The sequence below is a fragment of the Pseudochaenichthys georgianus genome, chromosome 19 (genome assembly GCF_902827115.2).
Source record: "Pseudochaenichthys georgianus chromosome 19, fPseGeo1.2, whole genome shotgun sequence".
Classification (NCBI taxonomy): Eukaryota; Metazoa; Chordata; class Actinopteri; order Perciformes; family Channichthyidae; genus Pseudochaenichthys; species Pseudochaenichthys georgianus.
In genome coordinates, this window is record NC_047521.1 from 27,013,864 (window position 1) to 27,031,725 (window position 17,862).

The 17,862-nt window shown below is 41.0% G+C and overlaps 1 protein-coding gene across 1 annotated transcript; it reads left to right on the top strand.

The window, feature by feature from the left end:
- Positions 1-11,785: 11,785 nt before the first annotated feature.
- LOC117465107 (bone morphogenetic protein 2-like) lies at positions 11,786-16,969 on the top strand. Its single transcript, XM_034107999.1, has 7 exons — positions 11,786-11,862; positions 12,729-13,137; positions 13,374-13,513; positions 13,786-13,902; positions 15,058-15,253; positions 15,849-15,914; positions 16,488-16,969. Exons 2-7 carry the CDS (start codon positions 12,822-12,824, stop codon positions 16,895-16,897), a joined length of 1,245 nt encoding a protein of 414 aa, XP_033963890.1. The 5' UTR covers positions 11,786-11,862; positions 12,729-12,821; the 3' UTR covers positions 16,898-16,969.
- Positions 16,970-17,862: the final 893 nt, after the last annotated feature.

Genomic DNA, 17,862 nt, shown 5'->3' on the forward strand with positions numbered 1-17,862 from the left:
GTGGAGGACTGGCTGTACCAAGTGACGCTGAAATTACCTGTGGGAGTGCTCAGGGAGATGGCCAGGATGGTGCGGTGTCGGTGAAGGATGCGAGCCCCCCCGGCTCTTCTACTGATGTACATCCCAACTGTGTTGACCCGCTCGCTGCGTCAGGGACCGTGAGTGCCTGTGTGAGCCCTGGAGGAACTGCGGTAAATTCGCAGGTATGGAGTCAAGTTGTGAAACAGGGCCGAGGTCGGAGGGATAGGGCCGAGGGCCAGTCTGCCTTATCTAAACAGCTTGTTGGGAAACCTGAACGGAGGATGCCTAAGCCTATTGTTGGCACTGCTGCACAAGGGAATATAAAAGTGATCCGTACGAAGTTGGTGAGTGTTTTTGCTACCAAATTCTCGCCAGACCTTGACGCTGAGACACTGTCCGAATATCTAACTGAACAACTCGGCCGTGATGCTAACTGTCACCGTATTGACACTGCGAGCAGCAGATATAGCTCGTTTAAAGTGTGTGCTGAGTGCAATGAAGTTGCGGAGATGTTTAACCCAGAACTCTGGCCTGAAGGCTCAGTTGTGAGGCGATACTATGAACCACGTAAAGCGGAGGTGATAGGGGCTAGCAGAGCTAGACCTTTTGCTGGTGCGAGGGTACTGAATGGGGCTACGGCTGAGCTGCTTAGCTAAACGTTATGCGGGTTGGATCATTTAACTGTCGCGGGCTGCGCCTGGGCAACAGCGCTGCTGATAGGATCCGACGTGTAGTGGTGGACAACTTGCTACAAAAATGTGACATTTTATGCTTGCAAGAAACTTTCTTACCTAAGCAGGACCTGGGAAAGTTGAACTCTCTTAATGACAATTTTCACGGGGCTGGTGAGTCCACTACGGACCTATCTCTGGGAATAGTGAGAGGAAGGATAGCAGGGGGCGTGGCTATCCTGTGGCACAAAAGGCTGGACGCTGTCATTAATGTCATCAGGCTTGAAGTTGACTGGTGTATTGCTGTGCAGATCAAAATGAATAACAAGGAGTTTAGCATTCTCAATGTATATACACCATATGAGTCACAGCATAATGAAGATGAATACCTGAACAGACTTGCTTTTATACATTCTTTTATTGTTGATAATCATTCCTCCAGTGTTTATGTAGTGGGTGATATGAATGCTGACATATCAGACAAAAGGTCCTTGTTTGCTAAGCATATGCTACAGTTCTGTGATGATAACAATCTTATATTATCAAGCCAAATACTTCTGCCTACAGATAGCTATTCATATATAAGCGAGGCCTGGCATACAACTTCATGGCTTGACCATTGCATAAGCACCGCTAATGCCCATGGCATTGTAAGATCAATTGAGATTGTGTATGAGGCATCAATGTCAGATCACATTCCTTTTATAATGTCACTAGATTGTGATAGTCTCCCTGAGATGTCTCAGGAGGCTAAACATGCCTGTACCACTAAAGTGGACTGGTCCAAGCTCACAAATGAGGATAGGCTATTGTACTATGGGAGAACTGATGTCCTATTAAGTGATGGATATCTACCCAAAGTGGCAACTCTGTGTGTTGATGTGGGTTGTAATGAAAGCTCTCACCGTGAAGACCTCTGTAACATGTATGATTGTATTGTGGGAGCTGTATGGGAGGCCAGTATACCATGCTGTACCTACTCTAGGAAGAGACACAACGTCAAGCCAGGGTGGAATACACATGTGGCTGATCAATACGCTGAAGCCAAGAATGCTTTTGGGGCCTGGGTCCAGGCAGGAAGGCCCAGAGAGGGGCCTGTCCTGGATCTCAAAAAGCGTACACATGCTAGATATAAATATGCAGTTCGTTATGTCAACAAACACACAGAAACATTGAGAGCGGACTCGATGGCTGAAAAGCTCCTTCATAATGATGTGACTGGCTTCTGGAAGGAGGTGAGGGCTCTGAACAGCGCCAGTACGTCGTTACCGTGTACCATAGAGGGAGTATCTGGAGCCGATCACATAGCTGAGGCGTGGAGGCAACATTACTCTACTACACTTAATTGTGTTAAAAGTGACCCCTACGAAGTTGGTAGTGTTGTGAAAAGTGACGCAGTGGGAATCACAGCTAAAGAGGTTTATCGAGCAATTGAACAGCTAGCTGATAACAAAGCATGCGGCTCTGACCGAATCACTGCAGAGCACCTTAAACTGGCAAGCCCGAAGGTTGCAGTTCTTCTTGCCATGTGTTTTACCGGCCTCATGACTCATGGTATGTTGCCAGACTCCATGTTGACGGTTACCTTGGTCCCTGTCATTAAGGACAGAGCGGGCAAGGTAGGGAGCTTGGATAACTATAGACCAAGTGCTCTGGCCAGTGTGTTATCCAAAGTCCTGGAAAGAATTTTGTTGGATAGACTTTGTTCTTATTTATGTACCTCAGATAACCAGTTTGGCTTCAAGGCTAAGCATGCTGCTGAGCTATGCATCTATGCTCTGAAGGAAATGGTAGAAACATATAGAAGACAGAATTCCACTGTTCTGATTGGTTCATTGATGCCTCTAAGGCTTTTGACCGAGTTAACCATCATAAACTGTTTTTAAAATTGAGACAAAGAGGTGCGCCTCACAGTATAATTAGGATCCTGGCTTGTTGCTATGCCAACCAGAGCATGCGGATCAAATGGGGGAATGCAGTCTCGGCGCCATTTGGTGTTGGTAATGGAGTCCGCCGGGGGGGGCTCCTCTCACCGAGCCTTTTTAATATCTATATGAATGATCAGATGATTTAAGTGTCTGTAAAACAGGGCGTGTGATTGGTCATGTGATTGTAAACCATCTTATGTATGCCGATGATCTGGCAATTGTTTCTCCTAGCAGTGCTGGTTTTCAACAGTTGCTAAATGTTTGTTCTGATTACGGAGTCAAATTTGACGTTAAATACAATGCTAAGAAGAGCGCTGTAATGATCTGTAGAGCAACAGGGGATAAGAACCTTTGTTTTCCAACATTCTACCTGTCAGGACAGGTGCTGTCTGTTTGCTGTAACACGAAGTATCTGGGACACATCATCACAGATGAAATGGCTGATGATGATGACATGTATAGACAGCGGCGTGTCTTATATATACAAGCCAACATGTTGGCTAGAAAAGTCTCTTGGTGTTCAGATGAGGTTAAGGTGAACCTCTTTAGAGCGTATTGCACTCCTCTCTCTACTGCCCCCTTGTGGTCAAGTATAAGAAGGCGAGCCTCCGGAAGCTCCAGGTTGCATATAAGGACTGTTTGCGTATACTGCTTAGAAAACCAAGGCGGTGCAGTGCAAGTGAAATGTTCTGTAATGCACGAGTCAACACGTTCCATGCTCTCTTGAGAGATCTAATTCATCTGTCGATTGAATGTTTCTCATAACTCTGTCATTCTGCTGCTTTCAGATCCGTGTCTCGGTGCTGTCTCAGGCACCTCTGTGGAAACATCGGTATGGCTGCCTTTTTTTAGTTTGTATTTGAGTGTTGTATGTTTTGTAATAATGGACCAAGAGTCTCTTTAAATAAAGATGATGATGATGATGATGATGATGATGATGATGATGATGATGATGATGATGATGATGATGATGATGATGATGATGATGATGATGATGAAAGGACTTATTGTACCTATAACCTTAGTAAACATTTCCTTAAAGGGTTTATAGTTTAAATTACTGATCAATCATTTAAACACTTCTTGAATCCTGTTTTGAGTTCATTTTGAGATTTCATGTGAAGTGTTAAAATCTCTTAAACACGCAGTAACCACAAAGCTTTCAATATACTGCTTTTTGGATACTGTTGATAAATTAATTATGTGATAAAGACTTAAACAGGACGGCAACATTTTAGGATTGTTGCCAAATACTTTCACTGCTTAGTCATACCTGGAAATGACTGTCCTTTCACTTCGGTAAAAAAAAAAAGACTAGCACAATAGAGCTAGTTGCTGCTAGCATTCCCACTTGCTGCCTTTCAGTAACAAGGCAGGGTTGCCAACTCTCACGCATCTGGCGTGTGACACACGCTTTCACTCTCAATCTCACGCTCTCACGCTGCCCAAACTATTCTCTCGCCAAAAACAAGAATACCGAAGACTAGAAACGGTTTTGAAAGCTTTTGTCAGGTAGTGATCGTCTTCTCATTAGAACATCTTTGATAATGTCTCCTGGCCAATCAGAATCACGATAACGGCGAGGTGTTGTTGCAGGAAGTCCCGACGGAGAATACTTTTACTTTGTACATATCTATACATCGATACAATATTACGGTTTGATGAGTGATAGGTGTGTGGGCTGTCTTTCATTTTGACACGCAGAACAATGGGGGATATCCACATCCACCCTTATCCACAATGTAAAGTCACTCACAGCCTCTTCCCTCTTCTCTCTGTGAGGAGCAGCAGGTTCAGCTTTCAGAACAAAGTAACACAAAACTAAAATGGCATTCATTTTTTTAAATATGTCGTGTAGTAATAGATGTATTTATTTTTCGTCTCAAGAGAGTACCAGAATGTGTATTTTATGTTAGTATTTCAAAAGATCTCCTGGGGGACAATCCCCCCAGACCCCATGCAGGGGTCGGGTTAACTCCTTCACTTGTGGGGAAATAGCAGGATTGGCTCCAGGTCGCCCTTTTTATTTACTACAAGACGCCTTTTTATTTCATACAGTTCAATTTGGATTGAGACAGGGAAATAATCTAAACCTCACGCGTGGCGTTTCACTGTCAAGGGGAGCGTGTATGTAATTACATTGCAAATACTGACTTCACCCCACCGCTGTATGGGTTAGCCCTACCAGAGATTACCCAACACAAATACTCTGGAGCCGCAACTGCCGACCCGTATTGCGCAAGCGCAGATCTAAGATCCAGTCGAAACTATAAAAAAGTAAAAGTCTGCTGCTTATTGTACTACTAGGCCAAAATAGAGTCAAAGAGTATGAGAGTGAGAGTGTGTTAATTAATATGTTTGGAAGTTTGAAGTAAGTCTGTAGATTTGTTTGTGTGTGTGTGTGTGTGTGTAGGCCTCTCGCGATAATTAATTTGGTTTTATACATTTTCCCGCAAATTATTGTCGGCACCGTCGTATGACCATTTTAGACCACTGACATAATAATATATAATAATAATTCAAGTACATCCTTTCAAACTGCTAGTCACATCCTCATGTAAATGGAAATGTATCGAGGTCATTTTTATTGATCGTACGATAAGTCAATTCATTGCTTATCGCGACAGGCACACAATAAAACAGTGGAAACAAACATGTGTTTGACTTTCATTAGCGAATGAAACTGTGTGTCCTTTATAGTCTGTGTCCAATATTGTGTATTTGTATATATATCATATATATCCAACCCAGTCTCACGGCATTTCGTGTTCACCAACACGATTTTTAATCTATTGATTCGTGTTCACCATCACGATTTGTCCCTTTTTTTCGTGTTGCACAGCACGATTTTAAAAGCAATGTATTTCTACTGGTAACGTGTTTCGTGCCTGCAGGCTGCAGCACGTCTTTTTCTCCGGTCGGGTCGTGGAAGACCGGAAGCTGTGTGGTTCATAAAAACATGTTCTTACTCAATATCAAGCCACAGTTATTGCTTTTATTTTAAATCGTATAATTTTGGACTTTTGTTCTGTGAGGAAAATAAATGGGGCTCAGAGCCTCAGGATACTGAAATCTGTATTTTTAAATATTTCTTTCCTTCTAATTTGTTATTCTTTTCAAAATAACACACTGTTATTTACTCACCAATAACACACAATTATCCTTGCTTTTATTTATTGGTTTAATTCCATAATCTCGGGCTTTTTTGGCGTCCGTCAGGAACTGAATTTCAAAATAAAAATAACCGGAAACAGACGTAGGCATTTCGAGCGATTACCCAAGATCCTCAGCTATGGTTTTAAGCTCTCTGATTGGATGTGTTAGCCGCAATGCATGCTGGGAGTTGGTGTTTATATTATATGAAATCCGGAAAACATTTTAAAAGTATAAAATAATACTTAATTCCGAGTGCTCTTGCTTTTCTCTTTGAAAGTCATCACATAACGGCATTGCAATACACGGTTCGGCTGCATTACATATTACAGATCTGCCGTAGTTCTTTATTTATAGAGCCCTGATGAGAAGACCTTTGGAAGAACTGGAAGAAATGGCGCCGAAACTGAATACTTGACGTGGATCATAAATATATCAACAATTAAAAAACTTCTCAATTTCTCTTCACACAATACGTCTCCTTGCAGTATCAACACTAATTCGGCTGACTTTTACATTTGATCTAATTCACAGATAGGTTATATTTACACCATAACGGTGCACAGCTGAGAGAAAAGGACTGTAGTTTTCAAAGATATTACTGATTTTCTTTGAATGTAAGAATGTAAATACTGAGTCTGAAATAGTATAGCAATATGCTGTAAAATGATGTGAAAGCATGCATGAAACTATACATCTTCAGATGTTGTACATACACACTAATAATACAAAGTTGTTATGGCTGTGTGCACCTTGTGTGCACCTCCTAGTGGTTAAAGCACGTTATTGAATTATTGTTTGTATGTGTTATATTCGATTAAAAAAATATTAAGAGTACATACTTTCATAGGGGGAAAGTATAAATATAGAAATATAGAATATAAAAAATCAAGAAGATACTATAAGTGATCTCTACAATACAACAGTTTAGTGCAGGATGTACACAGATATTAATAGGAGGAGGTGCAAAACAGAAAAACGGATTAACCTTTATTTAAACATTAAATATTAAATATTAAGCCTGACAAAGTAATTAACGTCTAATATATTGCTTTCCTGCAATGTTAACTATGTTGAAGCACTTATTTTAACTGATATTATACATATGAATTATACTCTTATGTATGTAGATAGAATAAGAAATGTGCAGAATATGACAGTTTAATGGTGGAGGTACACACACATTGATAGATGTCTTGTAATGCACTGTTGAGGAACCTGTGACCCAAGTGTTTCATTCATTTCATAACTACACCGTAAGTTGTCTAAATGCTATGTCAATACAACTTTGAAATCTTGAAAGGGATGTGCAACATAGCCATAATATACAGTCTTTAATGAACTATTAGTAGAGATAATAACGAGTAATGAATATACTTTATTACTCGTTTCCATTCATGTCAATTGCAGATACATGTTTAGTCTTCTCAAGCACCAACTATCAAATAACTCTCCTGATTGTTGGCACTTGACAATCACCTTCCCTGAATTTTACTCAGGTGTAACTAAAGTCTGATTTAAGGGTTGTTTATATTTCACATCATTAATCAGAATCTGCAAAGTAACTCAAATAAATGCAGTGGAGTAAAAATACCAGGTTACCCTCTGAATTGTAGTGGAGTAGAATTACAGAGTATCAATGAGCTGTCATGTGGGTATATATTAATGCTATATATTAATGCTATATATTTGTAAGGTTTCAGCGTTAGAGTCTGTGAGCTTATTGTTTTGTGTTTATTCTGGTGGCCTTGCAGTTTTATTTTGATGTTGACTCTGTCCTCTCCTTTCAGGTGTCATCACTTCCTGTGGTGGTGTGTCACTTGTCAGCTTGATAGTGATCTCCTGTTCTGGATTGTTTGCACCTGTGCCTCATTAACTGTTGTGTATATGTAGCCCTGTTTCCTGTTGTCTTTTGTCGGTTCGTCTTGTCTCAACACTAAGTCCATGTCTGTATTTCCTCGTGCAACTTTGAGCAACCTAGTCGAACCTAGTGAACTTTTGAGTGTCCTAGTAGATCCTAGATACCTTTTACTTTGAGAAGTCTTTTTTATATTAAAAGATAATTCTGAAGTCAAGAAAGAATCGTGCATCTGAGTTCTTGTGAATCCACCGTGTCAATATTGATGCTGTGCATTATGGACACAAGTGATTTTCACCCATTTATTAATTATATGTTTTACATTTGATAACACCAATGTGTTTAATAATGGCAACTTCTAATTGTGGGAAAAACGAAAACGTTCAGTAGAGACGTCCCAGAGAACATTTTGCGAAACACAATAGCCAGCATGTGTAGTTCTGGGGGGGCGTTCGATTCCAGTTTTGGATAGTCTGGCGTGGTTTCGTTCCATTTCACACAGCTGTTTGACGCTCTGCGTAACCTTACGGGAACTGTAGTCCTAAACGATAGCTGGGCATTATGGGTAGTGTAGTGTCTTCGGCCATCCTAAACTCAGAAATGTTGACAATCGCAATGATGTTCGAAATGTCCCTTATAGGCCTACGTCTGTTTCCGGTTATATTTATTTTGAAATTCAGTTCCTGACGGACGCCAAAAAAGCCCGAGATTATGGAATTAAACCAATAAATAAAAGCAAGGATAATTGTGTGTTATTGGTGAGTAAATAACAGTGTGTTATTTTGAAAAGAATAACAAATTAGAAGGAAAAAAATATTTAAAAATACAGATTTCAGTATCCTGAGGCTCTGAGCCCCATTTATTTTCCTCACAGACGGCAACAAAAGTCCGAAATTATACGATTTAAAATAAAATCAATAATTGTGGCTTGATATTGAGTAAGAACATGTTTTTATGAACCACACAGCTTCCGGTCTTCCTCGCCCCGACCGGAGAAAAAGACGTGCTGCAGCCTGCAGGCACGAAACACGTTACCAGTAGAAATACATTGCTTTTAAAATCGTGCTGTATAACACGAAAAAAGGGGCAAATCGTGATGGTGAACACGAATCAATAGATTAAAAATCGTGTTGGTGAACACGAAATGCCGTGAGACTGGGTTGATATATCTATGCTAAGGTCCTGCTACTGACACGACAGCAGTCATTTTGTGCGCATATGTGTAATTAAACCCATGATATCAAAATCTCACTCCAGCCAGGTACCCAAAGTTGGCAACCCTGAACAAGTGCATTCTGCCTCCACAGCCCGATATATTTGAGCAGATGTAATGTAGATAAGTAATGGCAAAACTGATTAAATAATACACGTATGTCTTGAGTTAAAAGTAGAGAGTATTGGCACCATCCCATCTCAGTGTGCCTTCTCTATGATAGCATGTTTCCAGTTGTTATGCTAAACTACAGGTCAAATACACTTGCGATGCAGACTTTCCTCCAGTCCTCTAGCAGCCCCGGTAACCTCGACACCAACTCTCAGAGCCCTGCTGACCCTGCTTGTTTGTGGTCAGAGCCAATAGAGATGCATTTCTAAAAACTCACGCTGCTTCGGGCTGACTTTCCACACCCTCGTCATGTGTTTCCACTTTTGCTGCGATTGTATTCCTCTTCATTATTCATTCAAACAGAGCAGCAGCAGCAGCGGCAGCGGCCAGCACTTGTAGCAAATGCCTTCCATGTGTCTCTAATTGCCAGTCGAGGTGTTTTTAACACAAGGTGAAGTCATTAACACATGGGCACACTCTTCAGATGTGGAGCCAGGCGGCCGCGGGTGAGAGGGTCGACAACAGCTAATGCACCGATACAGAAACACATGTCACGCGCTGTGCAGAACACCAACGCACTAGTCCACTGCGCCACACGCCTCCTATATCTATTAATATTACATGTAATCTCTGGTCTGGTGTAACTTCTTTTTGTTCTCACTATTTAAGGGTCGGGGGAGACCACCTTCACAAATTGCATTGTATGTATGATGGCTCTTTCTAGATCTTCAAAAACAAAACAACATTTTAAATTAATGTAATCCACATTCAGGATTTTTTTAATTTCCTTTAAATGATGTACTCGAGACATCTAGCGTAAATGTATTTATGAGTTAATCCAAACTCTGCTGTGCAGAAACTCTTAGGGAAAATACTGCAAAAGACTACAATGAGATATTTAAATGTGTAGAGAAGACTGGACTAAAAGATCTGGAGGACAAATGTCCATCGATGCCTCAAATACAAAAAAAGAAATCGTGATAATTAACACGTGTCTTCAGAGGGAAATCAAATAAGTTTTCAAGAAAATATTCAACACTTGTATGCACTTCTTGGAAAGTTAGCAAGCACCTTGAAAAATGTTTACTATATATCTTAATAGTACATTTAATGTATCATGAGTTAACGATTTATAATGTGTTTTTCGCTGTATTTTAGGATTGGAGGACGGCATCTTTACACATGTCATTGTATGTATAGCGGTACATATTCTTTCTTCGTTATTTTTCATATGTCATATTATAATCCATATTCAGGATGTTCAATTTACTTTGATGCTATATACTTTAGTTTAGACATCATGACGTGAAAATCATTAAAGAAAAATGCAACTTGTATGTATAAATTAATCCAAACTCTGCTCAGGATATCATATCACAAGGTTTGCTTATGGACAAAATTATAAGCTTCATTTTATTTTAAAGTTATGAGAGGCTTACACTTAAATATGAGATGGCATTTAAAACCACTTACTTAAATATGATCATAGTTATTTATTAATCATCAGATACTGAGTGGAGATGGTTCCAGCTCAGATTGTTTTCACCAAACATAATCCAACAGCTCCACCTGGTGTTCAGTTGGGAGTACTGCATGCACACGGAGCAACCTGAGGAAAAGATGAGAGCAGAAGACATAAAGCACTGACACAGTTCTGCTTATACGGTAACATAAGGGGAAATGTTCATATCTAATGTTTTCAGAGAAGACATATTAATATTTCAAAGTACAATTACAAATAAAGTTATTGATTATTGATGGCTGTCCTCCCTAAAGGCAAGTCAAATGGTATTAAAGCCACGTACAAAACATACATTATAATCAGAAACACACAATGCCTTCAATAAGAACAATAGCAGATATTTAGAATGAAATGAAAAACATTTTTAATTAAGTTCAAGTTACAATGTGCAATAAATAAAATAAAAAATGCTATAAACATCTTTAATACATTAAAATATATTAAAAGGTAAACTAGATAAATAATTAAAAATACATCTGTATATGAATAAACAAAATAATTCAATAAACCCCATCAACTCAGCCACGTGCTGTGAAGCCCTGGATCTACGTCAGAGGGCTTCCCTTTAAGTCTATCTGCGGTCAGCACATGGGCAGGGTAAACATTTGAGGACACCCCACACACACACACACACACACACACACACACACACACACACACACACACACACACACGCACACACACACACACACACACCTCATATACGTTCACATGTCGCACGTCATACAAAAACACACAGACGGCACACGCGTAAAATCCCATACATCACAGGAGGAAGAGAAGAAGAAGGGATATCTTTACTGTCATCCTAATGGCTTCAACAACATTTTGTGGGCTTCTCTCAATGCAGTAAAATAAATAAAAGCAGTAGTAGACGCTAAGCGAAGGCACAGTTTGCTCATACATACAAATCGTACAAAACTACACACAGCCAACATGTAGTTTCATTTTATAATACATTCAAATGTGCTACAGCTTTAATGTCTTCCGTAGCGTCTCATTTGATAGTTACACCCCCACGCGCACACACACACTGTTACAGTCCATATCCTCGTGTTTGTCCTTCGCATTTAATCACATATATGGGTAGTTGTTTTCCCACTGATAACAAAGTTGAAAGGTTCATATTTGTTTAACATAAAAAGACAGATACAATGCAGATAACATCACATATCAGTACGTATCTGTTCCCATGGTAACAAAGGCAAAGTGTTGACGTAAAAAATGACTTGAACAAATGAAAAACAGATACAAGTACAGTTTTTAAAGCCAATCCAATCATCTGCTGCTGCTGCTGCTGCTGGTGGGATCTTGCTGTTTGCAGAGTCCTGTGCTCGTCTCAGTGAGGGAACAAGTGATCTCACAAAAAGGGAACAATTCAAAACGTGAGTAATGGCCGCTAAATGAGGGGATCATCATTCCTGCGTAATGTGATCAACAATAGGGTTAGTTCCCGCTGATTGATTGGAGATCATCTTTAACGGAGGAATACACACTGATCTGCGTGTTAACTGTGAGTCACTTGACAAACAGTAAGGGGGGGGGGGGGGGTAAGTGGTAGTTTTGTGGTAAATGTGCGCCTTAACAAGCCGAGTAACGCGCTGCATCTGCGTCACAGCTCTGCTCTTCGTTTGCTCTCTCGCGACTGGCCTCGTGCTGATAACAGAAACACGTGATGACAAAACATCAACACGGGTCAACTTTATTTGGTCTGGCCCCGTTGTATGAAACCACTGTAATGCAGCAGTGACAACACACCTGTTTCTCTATATTAAAGTCCTATGTTTCATATTAGGAAGATATATGTACACGTGTATAATTACCGATAAACCTTTCTCGCTTGTGTTGTACATTACGTATGCTCCAATTCTTATTCCTCGTTCTTGTTGTGCTTTATACTTTTAAATATAAGCACATTTAGTGTTTTTGCAACTACACGTGCTCAATAAATAATTCTGATTTACCCAAAAGGTGCATCGATGTTAAACATACATGTATTATGTTGTGTGCCAAACTGTCACATATGTGTATCCTGTATATTACAATTGATAAACAGATGTTGTATTAATTATTATAAGTTGTGTGAAATAAGAGAAATGGCCTTTTCTTTACCCTGGAAATACAAATAAAGAGGAATTAGTCATTTATGTATCGTTTATTTATCTGTATGGGCTGACTCGGGTGATTTTCACCTTTCCTTTGTCTTGTCTTCGCTCCATCATCAATCACCAATCATGCCCCGGTGTTAAAGCTGGATACAGGCGGCGGGGGGGGGGTCATCAAAGGCATCGGGGTGGCGGTTATCACCCGGAGTCCCGCAGACCTCACTTCACTTTCTCTCACAATGACAGCAGGAGCTCTGCGCCTCTGGGTGCTCCTCGCGCTCCGGATGAGGTGCGTCACCCTCCTCGCGCTCCCTCTGGACAGGGGGACGGCACCCGGGAGGCAGCACGGGGTAGATACGACGGAAGCGGGGAGCAAAAGGCTGGACGGGTTGTTACATTTGAAGGATTTACCGCGAGGACCGGCCTCGGCTCCGAACAAAAAGGCGCCTCAGTTCATGTTGGATCTTTTTAACGCGGTGACGGTTTCCGAGGGGGGACCCAAGAGCCAGAAGGACATTCTGGAAGGAAATACAGTGCGGAGTTTTGAAGATAAAGGTGAGTCAAACTGATATACGTGCCTGGTTCTTCAGCGTATTTGAAAAATAAGTGTAACAACAGCATAAACGGTGCGTAATGGTGATCCATATGTGCTTTTACGCACGTTTACGCACGTTTACGCATGACACATGTCTAATTTAAACAGCTACAATTAAGGACTTTGCTACATCTCTTCACCAGAACAGTATTTAAATGTTTTACTCAAGCTGTGTTTGATATTTTTTCGCCTGCAGCTAATTCTGGAGAGAGGGTTCACTTCTTCAATCTGTCCTCTGTGGGCAGAGAGGAGAGAGTGATCAAAGCAGAGTTTCGTTGGTTCAGAAAGAAACAGAAGTTTTACCTCGGAAAGTCATTTGGGCCTCATTTCTACAAGGTAAAGTCGTGTTAGTGACATTATTTAATCTGTTTTAATGTAGATATTTCATTTCATGAGGATGGAAACATCACCAGAGTCATGTGACAGATATATTTAGTGAGCAATATGTTAGTGAGTAAACATAACTATGACCAACAAGAACCTTCGTCTTGCTTCATAGTCTGCAGGCTGTTGTAGATGCAGGGACTTGTGTCATGTCTGATAAATAATAGCTTTTGAAGGTGACAGTTTAGTGAGCTACTGTAACAGCTCCATGTTGTGACTCTCAGGTGGATCTGTACGAGGTGCTGGACAGCCGAGTGAAGCCATGGAGAGGAAACCTCATCACCTCCAGACTGGTGCCTCTGCACACGCAGGGATGGGAAATCTTCAATTTCACTCAAACGGTACAAAAAACGTTCTTGTTCAAGACGAGACCATGCGCGAGGCATGTGTGAGAGTTATAAACATGTCTTCTGTCAGACAAGTGTAAAGAAAGCATCCAATAGAAACATTTACGAGTATAATTTTGTATATTTGACTGCAAATATCTCCTTAATTCACCAAAACATTCTCATTAGCATCTTTAGACGTAAAATACAGAAAACTTGTAATATCTAAAACATATCTTAAAGGTGGGGTAGGTAAGTTTGAGAAACCGGCTCGAGATCGCTAGAATGTGAAAATACACAACCGGAGAAAATCTGCCACTTCCTCACAGAGCTCCTCCCCCAACACACACGAACGCGCACATGACCAATGAGGGCACGAGATAAGTTTGTGCCCCGATGGAAGGCTGACAGGCAGGTAGGCCATCCAATCCAAAATATCCATTGCTATCGGGATGTTAAGAGCATTCCATGGAATATAACAAAAAGTGTATCTCGAGCCTGTTTCTGAAACGTACCTACCCCACCTTTAATGTAATCAAAGTGGGAAGTGTTATGATGATATCTATCAGTTTTTTTTCTATCAATATATTTTATAATACATATCACTGGGTAAGGGGATTCTCCCCAAAAGAATGTCACGTACTCTGAGCCAGAGTAGTTATTCTTTCAATGTATTTATGTATCTATCTAGAGCAGTGCTTCTCAAAGTGTGGTCCGCGGACCACTGCTGGTCCGTGAGCGCCCCCTAGTGGTCCGTGAGTATATTGGTACAATTTCACATTTTAAATTAATTAATCAATTAAAGTTTTACGCACTCTCGCGAGAATATCTCCGCAATGGAGCGAGCTTAAGTTTCACTTTTGATTGTATGATATAGCCCAGCGCAACACCTTCATCACACATGTTGCCACTTGTTTGTACCAATTTCAGCCGATTTGTAATCTGTTCTAGAAATTGGTTAAGTGGTCCTTGGTATGAAGAAGTTTGAGAAACACTGATCTAGAGAGTTATACAAAGAGATATCCTATTTAAATCTTGCAGTGATTTCCTTGAATGTATGCACTGATGTATTAAGATGAATGTGAAAGCACTGAGATATACACTAAATAATGAACTAAGATGTTTATAAAGTAGTTGTGTGTTAACCCGTCGATTGTGTTTGAATGTCAGGTGTCAAAGTGGATCCGCAACAGCCAGGAGAATAACGGCATCCTGGTGGTGACCACGCTGCCCTCTGGGAGCTGGATGGAGTCAGCGCGGTCTCCGTCATACAAGAGAAGCGGAGAGCCGATGGACAACAACGCCTACCTCGTCCTCTTCTCCGACGACGACGGGAGGACAGGAGCGTCAAACCAGTCGTTCCTGGGTAGGAAGGAGGGTGTGAGACACTGGGGGATAAGAAGCAGTTCAGTAGCATAGTCAAATGATAAAATATATACACGATAAGATGTACTTTATTGATTTAAGGGCGGTGGTGGCGAAGTCTATAGGGACTTGGCTTGGCAACTGGAAGGTCACCAGTTCAAGTCCCGGCAAGACCAAGTGCTACCGAGGTGTCCCTGAGCAAGGCACTGTTCCCTACACTGCTCCCCGGGCGCTGTTCAAAATGGCTGCCCACTGCTCCTAACACTAGGATGGGTCAAATGCAGAGAAACAATTTCCCCACGGGGATTAATAAAGTATATCAATCAATCAATCAATCAAAAAAAAATTGATCCTAATTTTGGAAAATGTTGTATACAAGTATATCAAACATATATTTTAAATATAACCGTTTTTGGGGGTCCAAATAAAATACAAGACATTCAAACATTCTAATTAGCTTTGTGACAGTTGCTCTGTTTTACAATGAAATACAAATAGAAAAAATTCAATAAAATCAATATCTAAAATTCCAAAAGTGTAATCCTTTATATAAATATTGCTCTTCTAACCCGATGTGCCCCCTCCTCTCTCTGCAGGTCAGCCTCACCCTGCGGCCCTTGAGCTCCAGGACCCTCACAGCAGGAGGCGGCGAGCGTCTCCAGGTAAGAATATACGATAAGAATGACTTTATTGATCCCAATTTGGGAAATGTTTGTATGTACAGTATACAAATATAAAAAAAAATATTTTAATTATAATAATTAAAGACATTCAAAATTTCAAATTAGTTATGTGACAGTTGCTCTGTTTTAAAATAAATTAAAAAAAGCTCATCGATGAATATCTAAAATGCCCAAAATGTAACTTTTTTCACGAGGGCCACATACAGAAAGATATATGAAGGCTTGGGGCACTCACTAGATGATACTGCCTCATAAGTTCAGTTATAAGCGTTTAGCTCATCCCTTAAAACCCAAGCTTCAGATTGATTATAAGAAGGGGAAACAGGAAGTGTATACGTCAAGCTTGTTCTGTAAATATGTTATTGGGCTTTTTTCTTATCAACTTTTCATTGACTTTTCATTGACTGAATGTATTTGAAAACCACTGTGTGATATATTCCATTATGCTTTTTGAATTTCTGAGGGCCGCTTCAAAATGGCCGTCGTTTGGACACCCCTGCTTTATATACATATTGCTCTTCTAACCCGACGTGCCCCCTCCTCTCTCCACAGGTCAGCCTCACCCTGCGGCCCCTGAGCTCCAGGACCCTCACAGCAGGAGGCGGCGAGCGTCTCCAGGTTTCCACCCCCACTCCCGCTCTCAGTCCTGCCAGCGACTTCCTCTCTTCGTTGACTTCGAGGAGATCGGCTGGTCCGGCTGGATCATCTCTCCCCGCGGCTACAACGCCTACCACTGCAAAGGTTCCTGCCCCTTCCCTCTGGGGGGCAGCCTCAAAGCCACCAACCACGCCACGGTGCGCTCCATCATGCACGCCCTCAAACTGTCCAGCGACGAGGTGGAGGCCCCCTGCTGTGTGCCCGACAAACTGCAGTCCATCAGCCTGTTGTACTTCGACGACGAGGAGAACGTGGTTTTGAAGCAGTACGACGACATGGTGGCGTTAAGCTGCGGCTGTCACTGACACACTGACTCCTTCACACTGAGACAATGAGACCACGTCTTTTTTCGTGCATATGTGTAGATATTGTATTACGTTGAGAAATAAAACGATTATTCCTCAGATTTTAATCGGCGATCCAGTTTAGTTTAGTCCTGGGATTCCAAAACCATCTCGTGGAGTATTACAAAATAGATTTGGAATGAAAATATATTGCTTTCACTATCCATACTTGATCTTTTGCTCTTAGTAATTATATATTGAAGGTACTGACTAACATCATTTACTCGGGTTCCCATGCACCCGAAAGTCTCTCATGTGCACCGGACTTTGATTTGTTGATCGCTTAGCCTCTACAGTAAGGGGTTTATAAATCACCTAATCTCAATCTCATTTAGTTACATCTGAGCAATAGTTGTTGTTGTTTAGACGTCCTTAACCTAAACATATGGTATGGATCGGTTAATTGCATTTGATCACGTTGTCAAGTTGTGACGCTGCAAGCCAAAAAGATGTCGTAAGGCAACGTTTAAATAGCATGACATGAACAGAAATGTAAATAGTCTGAATGAATACCCAATGCTCAGGCGAGCGAAAAATGTTGAGACATAGGTTAGAAAACATTAAAGGTGGGGTAGGTAAGTTTGAGAAACCGGCTCGAGATACACTTTTTGTTATATTCCATGGAATGCTCTTAACATCCCGATAGCAATGAATATCTGAAGTGCTTTGACAACAAATCCATAAAAAAATGTCATCTGTAGAAGCTGTGATACTGTAAGAAGTACAACCAATCGATTGGATGGCCTACCTGCCTGTCAGCCTTCCATCGGGGCACACACTTATCTCGTGCCCTCATTGGTCATGTGCACGTTCGTGTGTGTTGGAGGAGGGGCTCTGTGAGGAAGTGGCAGATTTTCTACGGATTGGTTGTACTTTTTACAGTATTACGGCTGTTGATGATATCTATCAGTTTTTAAAAATATATT

What these genes read in the sequence shown, in the direction of transcription:
- LOC117465107 (XM_034107999.1), top strand. Translation starts at nt 12,822, where the DNA reads ATGACAGCAGGAGCTCTGCGCCTCTGGGTGCTCCTCGCGCTCCGGATG. An exon ending in GCGGAGTTTTGAAGATAAAG is followed by an intron (nt 13,138 to 13,373) that starts GTGAGTCAAACT and finishes TTTCGCCTGCAG; the next exon opens with CTAATTCTGGAGAGAGGGTT. An exon ending in TCTTCAATTTCACTCAAACG is followed by an intron (nt 13,903 to 15,057) that starts GTACAAAAAACG and finishes TTTGAATGTCAG; the next exon opens with GTGTCAAAGTGGATCCGCAA.